The sequence below is a fragment of the Leptonychotes weddellii genome, chromosome 1 (genome assembly GCF_054177405.1).
Source record: "Leptonychotes weddellii isolate Sample4059 chromosome 1, ASM5417740v2, whole genome shotgun sequence".
Classification (NCBI taxonomy): Eukaryota; Metazoa; Chordata; class Mammalia; order Carnivora; family Phocidae; genus Leptonychotes; species Leptonychotes weddellii.
The window spans coordinates 3,640,348-3,654,473 of NC_138369.1; the positions used below are offsets into that span (position 1 = coordinate 3,640,348).

General features: G+C 49.7%; 1 protein-coding gene across 2 annotated transcripts in view; it reads right to left on the reverse strand.

The window, feature by feature from the left end:
* Window positions 1–11,409: 11,409 nt before the first annotated feature.
* RFX2 (regulatory factor X2) overlaps window positions 11,410–14,126 on the reverse strand; it is a 28,056-nt gene continuing 25,339 nt past the window's right edge. For both annotated transcript variants that reach the window (XM_081805254.1, XM_081805313.1), the window contains exons 12-13: window positions 13,711–13,753; window positions 11,410–13,155 (exon numbers count right to left, since the gene is read on the reverse strand). In XM_081805254.1, the coding sequence (XP_081661380.1) occupies window positions 13,043–13,155; window positions 13,711–13,753 (156 nt within the window). In that variant the 3' untranslated portion in view covers window positions 11,410–13,042. The remainder of the gene's footprint in view (window positions 13,156–13,710; window positions 13,754–14,126) is intronic.

A 14,126-nucleotide genomic window follows, 5' to 3' on the forward strand; every position in this document is an offset into this window, starting at 1 on the left:
TGGGGCGGCGGGGGAAGTTGGGGAGGGGTCAGAGGTCGAAGAGCGCCGGCCGGAGGAGGGATCAGTCCGGGAGGGGACCCTGTGGGCTGGGGGGCCGGGGGGCCACGGGGGTGGGAGCCCCGGGACGGCGCCTGGCGCGGAGCGGGGCCTCGAGCGTCTGGGTCTGAGAGCCGGGCTGAACCGGCCCGGGGGCTGAGGGAAGGTGTTCCGCCCGCCCGCGCCTCCTCGCCGCCTCTGCTCACCTGCCCCGAGTCGGTCTGAACGCATTCCTGGCTCTGCTTTGTTGCCAGGACACAGGCCACGCGAGGCCAGCCTCGCCTCTCTCCTGGGGAGACCGCGCCGCCTCCTGGGGGGCTCTGCGCTCCGGCCGCGCACAGCGCCAGGCAGAGGAGTCTTTAAACAAATTAAATTAGATCAAGGGCCCATCTTTCCTCCGCGCGTCCATAGAGCTTTCTCCTGAATTTGGAGTAAATTCTAAATCTCTCGTTAAGGCTCACGAAGCTCCCTACGCTGTGCTCTCATGCTCCCCTCTTGCTCAGTGCAGCTTAGCCACATGCGTCTTTCAGGCCTGGAGCATGCCGAACTCCTTCCAGCCTTCGGGTCTTTGCACCTGCTGAGCCCTCTCCGGGGCTTTGTGTCCCGGGTCTAATCCCTTGTGAGTCCCAGCTCCACTCCTCTTCCATTGTGATCTAGACAGAGAGGTCCCACAGCCTGTTGGCTGCATCTGGCCTGTGAGCTAAGAATGGTTTTACACTTTCAATTGTTGGAAAAAATCGAAAGAAGAATATCTCACGACATGTGAAAATTGGATGAAATTTAAATTTCAGTGTTCACAAATAAAATTTTATTTGAAAATAGTCACACTACGTATTGTTTGTGGCTGCATGACTCCTTTTTAACGGAGACTGGCCAACAAAACTTAAAATATTTGCCATTTGGAGGGCCCTGGGTGGCTCAGTAGATAAAGCATCTGCCTTGGGCTCAGTCATGATCCCAGGATCCTGGGGTTGAGTCCGCTTGGGGCCCCCTGCTGGGGAGGGAGTCTGCTTCTCCCTCTGCCTCTCCCCTCACTCTTGTCCCCCCCACCCCCAACTAACTAAATAAATCTTTAAAAAAATATTAGCCACTTGGGTCTTTACAGAAAAAGTTTGCCAACCCCTAATCTACATGGTTGCCCTGTATGCATCTCTACGAGAACTGAAAAACGGGGCTTGACAAATGTTTAACAACTGCTTCTCTGGGGGAGATTGTCTGTGTCAGTATGTGTGTATGTATATGTATTTATATGTGTGCTTGTGTGGTAGTCTGTTGTAAATTTTATTTATGTTTTCTTATCACTTAAGGCTAGAACATAATTAATAAAACAATGAAATGAACCCTGGTTTGTAGTGCTGATTTTCTTGGTGTAAATTCTTCAACCATGGCTAATTTCAGTCTACTAATGTGAACTTCACTAACTGCAGAGCTAGGAAGAGATGCTCAGAACACACTATATATGTTCCTAGAGCTTTCTTTTTTTTTTTTTTTTAAAGATTTTATTTATTTATTTGACAGAGATAGCGAGAGCAGGAACACAAACGGGGAGTGGGAGAGGGAGAAGCAGGCCTCCCGCCGAGCAGGGAGCCCGATGTGGGACTCAATCTCAGGACCCTGGGATCATGACCTGAGCCGAAGGCAGATGCTTAATGACTGAGCCACCCAGGCGCCCTAGAGCTTTCTTTTTTTCTGTGTGGTCCCCAAATCAACAGCATCACCAGGAAGGTTCTTAGAAATACAGAATCCCAGGTCCTAAACCAGACCTTAATCAGAATCCACATTTTAACAAGATACCCTGGGGCTTCCTATGCATGTCAGACCTTGAGAAGCACTGTTCAGAAACTTTCATTTATTTTGGGGGGGGGGTGAGAAATGGTTAATACTATTAAGAATTACACTTTTTTTTTAAAGATTCTTATTTATTTATTGAGAGAGAGAATGATAGAGAGAGAGCATGAGAGGGAGGAGGGTCAGAGGGAGAAGGAGACTCCCTGCTGAGCAGGGAGCCCGATGCGGGACTTGATCCTGGGACTCCAGGATCATGACCTGAGCCGAAGGCAGTCGCTTAACCAACTGAGCCACCCGGGCGCCCCAAGAATTACACTAACTTTATTTAATAGATGCCTTGATTCTCCTGCCCTAGATTTTGCCACCAAAATATAAACACAGGCCACAGACCTTGAATTAGAAATTCTCTAGGAATAGCTAGAATATCAATGCTGCAAAGGATGGTGGTGGTCATTGAGTCCATCTGGTTCGCCAGCAGTGTGTAGGCTTAGGTTTTCTCATTTCTAGTTTGTTGGTTTCATTATATTCATTATATTTCATTTTATACATATTTTCTCTTGGGTAGGTCTTCTTGGCTTTTGCCATGTGTCTAAACTCTATGACCCTTAATGAACTTAATACTTTTTTTTTTTACAGGCCTTTTTATTGGTTTACATTTACATTAAATAGAGTATATCACTATCCAAATACCACTAACCCATGAGTAGGAGATAATTGTAAAAATAAACATGAAAACAAAACAAGGTTTTTTAAATTCTGGGTTGATATTGTCTGCCAAGGTGCTAAGCCCAAGCCTGCTTTTTCTTGATGTAAAGAGAGATTTGCACAGTATTAGAGGGTTAGTAGAGGCATATGATCACTCAGTGGAAACTCTGCTTGACAGTATGAGAAGTACCGAAAGAGAACTGAAAACGGGATAGCTGTAAATCATGTGATTCGGTGTCATCTGATGCTATGTCTGCCATGTCTCCTAAAGTCATTTCATAGACCACATTCATCCCACACTTGGGGCAACTCCCAGCAACACGTCATCACTTGCTAAATATAATCCAGTTGTGGTTTTTCAAGGGACATAGAGAGATGCTAAACCTGTCAGTCTGATGAGCCAACCAAATTTCCACTGGTTTCACAGTTGTCTCCAAAGTGCCAATGGCTGCCAACAATTGCCCCTTAGGCCAGTTTTTGCTTTATCTGGTCTCCTCTAACGAGTTAACTTAGTCAATATTTATTTATTTATTAAATCAATATTTGTTTATCACTTTTTGGTGGTAGTTGGAAATAAGGTCCCAAATTCTTTGACCCTCTTTCCATCAAAAAAGGTGAGGTCCCTGTTCCTTTCCCTTGCATGGAGGTGGACTCGTTAGTGGTGGATGAATAGAGCACAGTGAAAATGACACTGTAACCTATGAGGCTAGGTCAGAACAGAGAGGATGCAACTTTCATCTGCTTTGCTGGAACAGCAAACCTGAAAATCTTCAGTCTTCATGTAAATAGTCCCATCTGCCCTGAGGCCTCCATGCTGTGAGGAAGCCAAAGATACACAAAACCCTGAGAGAACTGCCCAGCTAGCCCTTCCTGTTCTTCACACACAGAAACCATGAGAGATAAATTAAATGATGGTTGTTATTACAAGCCCTTAAGTCTAGGAGACAGGTGTTACACAGCAATATATATCCATGGCACTACTGTGCATTAGGCACTGTTCTGCATGTTGGGGCCCAGGCTGAAAAAGACAGACCCTGGCTTCATGGACCTTTGACTCTGCCTTCATGGAGTTTTGCATTCTTTTGTAAGGAGATTACAATAGACAGGCAAGGTAATATGAGATAGTGACTAGTGCTATAAAGAAAATAAAACAGCATATTGTGACAGTGATAGAAAAAGGGCATATTGGGGTGCCTGGGTGGCTCAGTTAAGCGTCCTGCCCTTGATCTCAGCTCAGGTCTTGGTCTCAGGATCGTGAGTTCAAACCCCACGTTGTGCTGGGTGAGGAGCCTACTTAGAGAAAAAGAAAGGGAGGAAAGAAAGAAAAAGGGAATACTTCAGGTTGGCTGGTCAGGGAAGTCCTCTCTGAGGAGGTGACACTTAGTAGAAGATCTGCGAGTACAAAGGTCCTGAGGCAGGAACCAGCTTGGTGAGCTGGAGGAGCCATGAGGAGTTCGGTGTGGCCAGGGCAGAGTGAGGAAATGAGGTCAGGGAGGGGGCATGTAGGACCTTGTAAGCCACAGCAATGAGTTTGGAGTTTTTCCTAATATAAAGGTTGGGAGTGGGAAATGGAAGGATCCAAATGATTTACCCTAAACTGCTGATCGACTGGCTTCTCAGCTGCCTGCTTCCTCCTTGGCTCACCAAGAGACAAGTTCGAGGACTGCCTGAGCCCTGGCTGTGCTCTGAGAACTGTGAACTTCCCTTCACAGCCATGTTCTTAATGGCTTCTGTAGTTGGTCTCCAGTAAAAAGGGCCTTCACAGCTGCAATTAGGTTCTCATCTTCCCATCATGGGCAGGTATTTGCTCTGTGCCCAGCCCCATGCTGAGATTGAGGCCCCAGAGATTAATCAGCTACACAGTTCCCCACCCTCAGGGAGCTCAGAGTCAAGTGAGGGCAGGGGGAGTCATCCTGGGTTGCCTCCTCCACTCAGCACCCTTCCCTGTCCTCCCCCAGTCCACAGGTGGAGTTCATGACAGGAGGATGTCCGATGTGGCCGATGCTAATGCTGATGGGGGGGGGCCTCTGACCCAAGCTGGGTGCATCAGCTTCCCTCACTCCCATATTCTGCAGCAGTTAAATATAGTATGGAATTGGGAGGAAATACTTATTCTATGTTACTTATAATTTTTACAAATTTAACTTTTCAATTTAAAATATAGATTTAAATGAAAAAGTTGCAAAAATAGCACAAAGAATTCCATATAGTCTTTGATGTGGTAAACAAAGGCAAAAGAAAATTACTAAATTTCCTTACTACTTACAGCCTATTGACAAGTCCTTGAAACAGGCAGGGTGACATTCCTCTAGGGACGCAACTGCCTCAATGTTAATACTTTGCTAAGGGCAAAAGGCAATCTTAGCCCGACCCCAGGATCTTGTATGTCTACTTTAACATATAAAAATTCCTTTCGGGACTCCTGGGGGGCTCAGTCATTAAGTGTCTGCCTTCTGCTCAGGTCATGATCCTAGGGTCCTGGTATCAAGCCCTGTGTCGGGCTCCCTGCTCAGTGGGGAGCCTGCTTCTCCCTCTCCCACTCCCCCTGCTTGTGTTCCCTCTCTTGCTGTCTCTCTCTCTCTTAAATAAATAAATAAAATTAAAAAAAAATTCCTTTCAAAACTTCCTTTATCTCTACCTCACCCCAAGATACATGTTGGCAATCACTCCCCAAGCATATGACCCATCGATATACATCTGAAGGGTCTCATGACTAAGGTTTTATTAGACAGTAATAAATGACCTTTTCCTAACAATAGCTACCCCCCCAAGGTCCTGAAAACCTTGCTTCCAGAATTCCTTAGAGACTTAACGCTATCCCTAACCCCCTCCCAACTTGAAAGTATATAATGCGCCACTCCTCATGACCCCTGTGCAGCTCTTTCTGCCCATGGGTCCTGTCCTTGTGTGCTTTAATAAAACCACCTTTTTGCACCAAAGACATCTCAAGAATTCTTTCTTGGCTGTCAGCTTTGAACCCTAACGTCTTTCCTACTTGAGTCTTCATCAAGCTTCCCCAAATATTAACATCTTACATAACCACAGTGCAGTGACTGACCAAAACTAAGAAATTCACATTGATGCAATTCCATTCATTAATATACAAATCTTATCTAAATTTCAGCCATTCATCACTAATGATTTCTTTTCCTGTCCCAGGATCCAGTCCAGGATTCCACGTTGCATTGAGATACCATTTCTCAGTCTCCTTCAGTCTGGATCAGTTCTTCAGTCTTTTTTCTTGACCGTGACACTGGTAGTGAGTACTCCCAGTTATTTGGTAGAATGCCCCTTAATTTTGGGTTTGATTCACGTTTCCTCATGATTAAACTCAGATTACCAATTTTTGGCAGGAATAGCACAGGAGTGATGTGTCTGTCTCAGTGCGTTTGTACCATTCGTGATGATAATTCAGATCACTTGGTTTAGATAGCCTCTGCCAAGTTACTACTTTTCCCATTGTAATTACTGAGTATCTCTTGGGGAGATACTCTGAATCTATGTAAATAAATAGGGAATATTTGAGGAAGAGAAGGGGAGGCAGAAGAGGGAAAGAAGGAAGCTAGCTCATTCAATCTGTTGCTTGTGGTCTTTCCTATCTTGCATTGTTGCAATTTAGTAAACAAAACTGCCTCCAGTTTAGGCAAAAATCCCAGCTCTGTGTCCCCCCAGGGGAAAAGGAAGAGGCCATGTCACACAGTGACCACTGGGGGGCGGCAGAGGATTGGGAAGCTGTTCAGTTCCTTCTAAGTAACTGAACTTGTTGGGGACTCAGGTTCTGTGTCAGTTGGGGGGCGGGTCTCAGTTGGGGGTCTGGCATCTTCCATGAACCAGGTCTGGTAGGTGCTGGCTGCACCAGCGGAGACGGAGCCTGTCTTGGTTGCACTGCACCTATACTCCCAGCCGGCCTCTGAAACAGTGCCTCTCCATCCTGGGAGGACTTCGGGGAGGTCAGAGAATCCCTTCTGAATCTGACTGCAAAATTCATGGGTACTGAGGGTGTGTCGATTTGGTTGCAAACCCAAAAACACTTCTGGCAAATTTAAGCAAAGGGAGAATTTGTTGGAAAGTTATGAAGATGCTCCTAAGATGAAGGGGAAAAGAAGAAACTGGGCAGGCTCCAGTGGGTCTTGACAGCCAGTTTAGCAGGGTGGGTGGGGCACCTCTCGGAGAACCCCCACACTTCTGTTGCTTTCAGTCTTACATGCAGCTCATAATTCAGACTAATAGGAGAAAGTGTTGGATGGGTCCAGCATGGTGGGGCACTTATTACCTTGTGCCCCCCACCCTGCTTTCCCCATCTATCCAATTTATGACTATCCAGTTTATGCCTCCAACTATTTATTATCGACTCTTCTAGGTGCCCAGCTGCTGGTCTGAGATGCCATTTGCCATTCGAGATATCCAAGTGGAGGTGTTGGGTGGGCAGTCATACATCTGAGAGCTGATGGAGGGGAGCTCTCAATCTATTTTGAGGTCATGGGCCTCTCACTCCTGGAATGAAACCCTAAGTCCTGGCTAGCATCTAGGAAGCCCTCCATGTCTCCCTCCTGCCCTGCTCACTCACCTTATAGCCAGCCATACTGGTCTCACTGCTCCCCACATATGCTAAGCCCATAACCTCCAGTGCCCACGTAGAGGTGGTATTTAAATTCATGGGAGAAAGGTCATTCCTCAAAAGGAAATCAGGGTGTTATTCCAAAAGAAGGTGGAATGGATGCTGGATGGCAAAACCCCACAAACATCTATCACAGAGAATTCTAGAAGAGACCCATGACTGCAAAATAGGTTGAGAATTACCGGTTAGTACTTGTGGCTTTTGACACATATACGTATCCAGTATATTTCATGAATCCAGTACATTGTACATTAGGCTTATGTGGCGGCCTAATGCCATCTGTGTATGTATACGCACGTAATACATAATACTAAAACAAAAACTTTACAAAGTTAGGTTTGTCTTTATCCCATCAATACTTCTCATGTTTTCTACTAATATCCTGGTCCATTAAAAAAAAAAAAGACTAAACTGGTCATAACCCATCAACTTGATTTCATAACCCACTCGATCTGCTATTAGGCACGGCGGGGGGGGCTCTAGTGGACCTCTTGCTTCTGCCCGCTCCCCTCCCCTGCTGTCTCCACCACCCCGTCTCCACTACCCCCACTCCCTACCCCTCACTTGTGCCATCTTATCAAGTACCTAACTGGCCTCCTTGCTTCCCGCTTATGTATAATCCACTGTACCAGAATAAATTTTTCTAAAGCCCAGTTCCGATAAGGAAAAAAAATTCTGGTGGTGGCCTCTTCTGAATGGATTTTTCTTTCGTTTGGCCATTCCTTAGTGTTCTTCCATGTGTTTTCTCTCCTCCTTTCCCCTACCTTCCCGTGATTACCATGAATAGCACCTTCTCCCAGAAACCTTCTTCACTCAGTCACTAAATGTTTGCTGAACCTACGTATACACAGTGTTAGATTTGGGGAGATACGGTATTGAGCAAGCAAGGCAGACGAGAGCTACTCACCCACAGTGCTTATGGGAAGGGCGGGGTATAAAGGATCCTAATCTAGTGGGAGAGCTTCCAGGAAGGCTTCCTGGAGGAGGTGTCAATCAAGAGAAGCACTAAAGAGGCAGGTGTGTGCGTGAAGGCGTGGAGGTTAGGTGGGAAGTCCAGTGAAGGTGAAAGAGCCCCAGATGAGATCGTGGGCTGAGTTCCAAGAGCAAGAAATAAGAGCATTGAGTGGGTAAGGGTTTGTGTGGAGAGAGAAAGATAAGTGATAAGTGATGTGGTTGCCAAGGTACAAAAGATGCAGGGAACTGGTCATCACGATAGTGCTCTCACCCAGTGGTTCTCACCCGGGGTCCGTTCTGCCCCACTCCGGGGGCCACTGGGTGATATCTGGAGATATCTGTGATTGTCATGACTGGGGCAGGGAAGGTGCGCTTGGCAGGGGGTGGGTGAGGCCAGGGATGCTGCTCCACATCCCACAGTGCCCAGCACGCCCCACCAGCAAGAATGGTCTGGTCCCAAGCGTCCGCAGTGCCGAGGCCGAGACACAATTGTGGAATGCTTACTCCAGTACTAAGTATTAATGTATTTAAAGCTCACAAGGCTGTGAGGTAGGTATTTTTTTTACCTTTTTTTGCAGATGGAGAAACTGATTTAAGTACAGCTGACCCTTGAACACCATGGGTTTGAGCTGCGTGGGTCCACTTATATGCAGACTTATATCAATAAATTCAGTACAGTGCTGTAAATGTTATTTTCTCTTCCTTATGGTTTCCTTAATAACATTTTCTTTTCTCTGCTTGCTTTGAGAATACAGTAGATAATACATATAACATACAAAACATGGGTTAATTGACTGTTTATTGGTAAGGCTTCCAGTCAATAGTAGGCCATTAGTTAAGTTGTTGGGGGGTCAAAAGTTATATGTGTGCACTTTCTGGCCGCAAGGAGCATTGGCGCCTTTAACCCCCATGTTGTTGAAGGGTCATTTGTAATATACCTGAGGACACAGCCCATGACCGTGGAGTTGGCACTCAAACCTGCATAGCCTAGCCCTATTTCCCCTACCATGCTTCCTTTCCCGGCCAGGAGGAGTTGGGGAGTGGCAAGGAGGAAGGAGAGAGTGACCGTGTTATGGGCGTTTTGGGGAAGTAGGAGGGGTGTGGGCAATGAAGGTGGCCCTGGGTTTCTGGTCTGGGTGGTTGGATGGATGGTGGGCAGTGCCGTGATGGAGGCACGAGGAAGAGGCCCGAACGGTCAGATGCTGAGCTCCTATTTTGCTGTGTGGAGGGCGAGGCACCCACACACCTCTGAGCAGTTGTGGGCCAGGCCACCGTGGGGCAAGTCAGCAGCACGTGGAGGGGCATTTCCATTTGGGTATGGACCAGGTCACAGAAGGTGTGGAAGGATGAAGCTCTGGAGTGGGAGCTGGGAGCAGATGGGCAACAGCCTGAGCTGTGGGAGGAAAAGTGGTGGAGGGGTGACACCCTCAGCTAGGGAGTCTCTCCCTTCTTAGCACACCCACAGCTGGAGTGTGTGTGTGTATGTGTGTGTGTGTGTGTGGGGGGGTGTACTTCACAGCTTGCTTCAGAGTTCTTGCTACCAGAGAGTTCCCAGAGGCAGAACATCTGTGGGTTCCCCTGCCCCAGCCCCCCCCGCCCCCGCAGCTTACTGAACTCTGCGGGTCATCAGGATTGTAATGCAGCTCCATGATCACCAGGGATCCAGGCTCCTTCTGTCTCATTGCTTTGCCATCCTTATTATAGGAGTCCACCTCAAGGTCTAAAATGGCTGTTGATGCTCCAGCCGTCATATCTGCATTCCAGCAGGTAGCTTCAATTTTCCCATGTGTACAGTGTGGGTAACACCTACTATCAAAAAGAGGAGATTGGACAGAAGCATCTAGTGTGGAGCCATTGTGATTAGAACCTCCCAGAGGCTCTTGGTGGGACTAGGTTCCCTTTGTTGTTTGGCCCTCTGTCCTGAGGGACTTGATAGCCTGTGGGCCTTCAGCAGTCTGTCCTGCTCATCTCCTCTCTGGCTCCTGGGACGGTGGTCATGGAGGCATCACCTGTGCTCACTCCGTCACCAGCCACTCTGGCCCATGAGCAGGGCCTGGCTCTCCTTCTCCAGGGACCCTGCCACCCCAGCACCGGGCCTGGCTCTCAGACAGGGCAGGCTGGGGGTGGCTGCTGCTTGGTGCAAGGGCTGGCACTGCTCAGGGGTCTCAGGCTGGAGAGGGCCTGCAGTCGTGAACCACGAGCGGATGGGGCGAGTTGGGGTTCCGCTGGGTTCTCAGAGCCTGGCAGGGACTCGCCACAGAGACAGGGCCTGGCCGCCCAGCTGAAGGGGAGCCTGCATGGTTGTATCCTGGGAGTTTCCCAAGACTGGCCACAAAATTTGCACTGGGGCCCAGCGCAAAATGAAAGCGTGGGCCCTTTGTTCAAAAACTAGTAAGAATTTCAAGACTGTGATGGCAGAGCATTAAGCTGCGTGCAGGCCCTTGGAGGTCCCAGCCCAGGGAAGTAGTAGACGATTTTAGTGTCACCTGGGGGCCTCAGGGCCTCTACTGGGGACAGATGGGCCTGGGCTGGGGCCAGGGCTGAGCATCTCTGGGGCACGTGGGGCGCTGGCCTGGCACGGAGGAGCAACTTTTTAGGGGTGGCTGACCAGGAATTGTGTCCCACATTTCTGGAACATCTTCCCATCCGTGGGCCGTTCCTGGTTCCTGAGCCTGTTGGTCTCCTCTGCAGGGTTTCTTCAAAGTCCTATAATCCCCTGTGTCAGAGCCCCTCCAACCCCCCCAGAGGGGAAGTCCAAACAACTCGGATTCCCCATGGTAATCCCACCAGGCAGCCTCTCTGTGGATGGGGCCCAGGACTTGGCCATTTTAGAACAAGCTCATGCAGTGATTCGTCCCAAGTTTGGCCCCCCACCCATCTACCGAATAAGCCCTGGGAACAACCGGTGGGTTTCATCAGTGCCTGGAGCCGCGGTTTATTCTGCCATATCTGAGTAAGTCTAGTCTGCTTACAAATAGTCTTGACCATCCTGGGCTGAGAATTGTTTTCTTGTCATCTCTAGCCCAGAGCTGGCCTTGCCAAATGAAGCTCAGGGAATCTGCTCCTTCTGGAACACTCCCCAGAGTCAAGAACAAAGTGCTGGAGGCCACTGCTTCTCCTCGGAGCCTCGCAGGGCAGGAGCCCGGCCAGGTTGGCTGTCCAGGGCAGGGGACTGGCCTGAAGGGAGGCCTGCATCCTCCCAGGCCACCGTGTGTGTGTGTGTGTGTGTGTGTTTGTCGGGGAGAAGCTGGAGTGTGGATCGCGTGTGTTCAATGCCATGAAAAACAAGAACGGGCTTGGAAGGTGCGTGTCTTTACTGTCATTTGTATTGTTCCTTGTGGAATCCTGCAAAGGCAGGAGCGTAAGGCGGAAACCCGGTTTGTACTGCTCACCCCCCGTGGAAGAAAAGGCAGGCCATTACAATCTGAGAACCGTGAGCTTAAATGTCTCCCAGGAGAGGAGATATATATATTTTAAAGACATTCTTTCCGTCTGATTTCATCTAAGTCTTGAACTGTAAAACCAGAGAAACATTGTGATGAGGATAGACTTTCGGTTTCTAAGATAAGCGCCTAGCTTTCCTGTCTTTCCCCTCCACACCGCCCTGCACACCTGGCGTGGGCCTAGGAGTGCTCAGCGCTCCTGCTTGTTGGGAAGTAAGGTTTTTAAAGGCCACGTGAGTTTACATTAGTACCTTCTGCGTGAATGAGAAAAAAAATATTGGGGACTGAATATACTACAATATACATGTTCATAAGAAACGTTCTAATAACAATTAGAGCACAAAACTATTGGTATAAACATATTTCCAAAAGGAGAAACTATTGCATTTCATAAGATGGTGCTTCCTAGACCAGAGGTTTGTCTTTCTTCTTTGCAGTTGGTTTGGGGGCAGGACTCTTGCATGGAGCTAACCAAGTGCAATGTGTTACAGCGGATCTGGATCCGGAGTGTTCAAAGTTCAAGGGCTGTACAAGTCCTCAGGATTCATTTAGCCCAGAGAAGAGTGTCGACTTTGAGCAGTTCAAGATGGGACTTGCCCCGGGTCAGAGTGCTCCAGGATTGCTAATTCAAAGGCAGGCATTCCAGAAGATTCTACGCGGCAGGAGCCAGGCAGGCTTGGCCCGATGGCTGCTCTCTGAAGACACCACTGAAACACCAACCACCCAGCCTCCTTGGAACAAACTCATTCCAGACCTGGCAATTTGGCTTGACATTGGCTGTGACCTTGGACAGAACCCAAATCCTTCCAGTTGCTGATAAAACTTCTGGTCTTGGTTCTTAAAGACACCACTATGTCTTGGCATGGGCGGCCCATTTCCGTGACTTGTTCTCTGGGCCACATGGGGCCATGGCGATTGACAGCTGCTTCTGGGGACGTTAGGTGTCTGCAGATGGGGCTCCTGTGGGCCTGTGGGCCGGCCTCCACGCCTCAGCACAGCCAGCAGGGCAGGAGGCCCTGGGCACAGCACGGAGAAGGTCCCTTCCCACCACAGGGCACCAAGGCAGGGGGCTCTGTGGACACCGGTCAGCTCGGGACTGCCCAACAGCTACAGGACACCCCTTCCCTCCTGGGATCTGAGTTTTAAAAAATAATGGTGGAAGCTGGAAGCAGCTGATCCGAGGAGAAGCCCAGTGTGGAGGTGCCCGCTCGTCCAGCGTGGCCCCTTTCAGCTCTCAGGCGGGATGGGTAGACTTGGACCAAAGTTCATGGTCCGGCAGAGGAGAGAAGAACACTCAGAAGGAAAAGATGACCCAGGAGTCACCGGGTGAGCAGCTCAGGCACTCGGGAACCCGATGTGACCTTCTGTTGTGGTTCACGAGGGTTTTTCTTCTGGAGGGCGCCCCCGTGAGTCAGAGCAAAGGTCACGTCATCTAAGAGGCACTATTACAGTAGAGCTCGAGGGGCCCGGTCTGGAGCCTGGGGAAGGCACCGCAGAGCTAGATGCCCTGCAAGGAGTGGTTCGGGTCACTGCGCTCCCGCTTCACCAGGGGCTCGCCCAGGCTGCGGGCATCAGAGTTGGCCTCACGGCCACGATCCTCGCGGAGGTCATCTGCAGGGTTAGCGTTGCGGATGAGGAGTGTGGGCGCAGGAAGGAGAGGGAGAGAGAAGCACATTCTCAGAGAGGTGCACAGGTGTGGACACTGCCCTGCAGTGCCCAGGGAGGCCTTCTTCCTGGAGAGCTCCCTTGACCAGTGTCCATTTGCTGGGTCACATTCCTGGCAGGGTCCCCCTCAGCAGTTGGTGCCCCCTACCCCGTGGGGCAGGGAATGGGTTGGGGTAGGGGCAAGTGGATGCAGGCAGCCCAGGACTGTGGCCCTGCTCCTGGGCCTGATGTGGAGGTGCCTGGGGAGCAGGATTAGATGGCATCCCAAGGCACCCACCCAAGAAGGAGGTGCAGGGCTGCTCCTCTGAGCCCCAGCAGGGGCCAGGCCCACATAAGCATCACTGGGACACCTGCTGCTGCCCAGGCCTCACCAGCCTGTCTGGATGCCAGCTCCTGAAGGCCCTCAAACCCACCCTGGGAGCTGCCTCGATGTCTACTAGGCCCAGGGTGGGAGGAATAGCCCCTGGGAGAGCCTCACGGAAAAGCCACGGACACACCCACCTTTATCGAGCAGTGTCAGCGATAGGGAAGCGAGATCGTTGAACTGAAAGAGAGAAGCCCAGAGTCAGGGGCCTCCACAGAGGGGCCTGGTCCTGGTGAATGTCAGCACTGTCCTCTATCTGTAGTTAACACAGGCTTCGTTTGTAAAGGAGAGTGGTTCCCCCATGAGAAGTGGCGCTGATGCTGGTGTGTCCCCTCTGGCACCTTCTGGGTCTTGCCTGGGAGCTGCTGGAGGGCTGAGTGGGCGCTGACTGGTCAGGCCACCGAAAGGACAGGGACTGTGGCCTCTAAAGGTGACAGGCTTATTATGTACTAAAAGCTCTCTAGGCATCACCTCATTTCTTCCTCAAAACAACCCCACATGACCTGGCAATTCTGCTCCTAGGAATGAATGTACCCAAAAGAAGTGAACACAG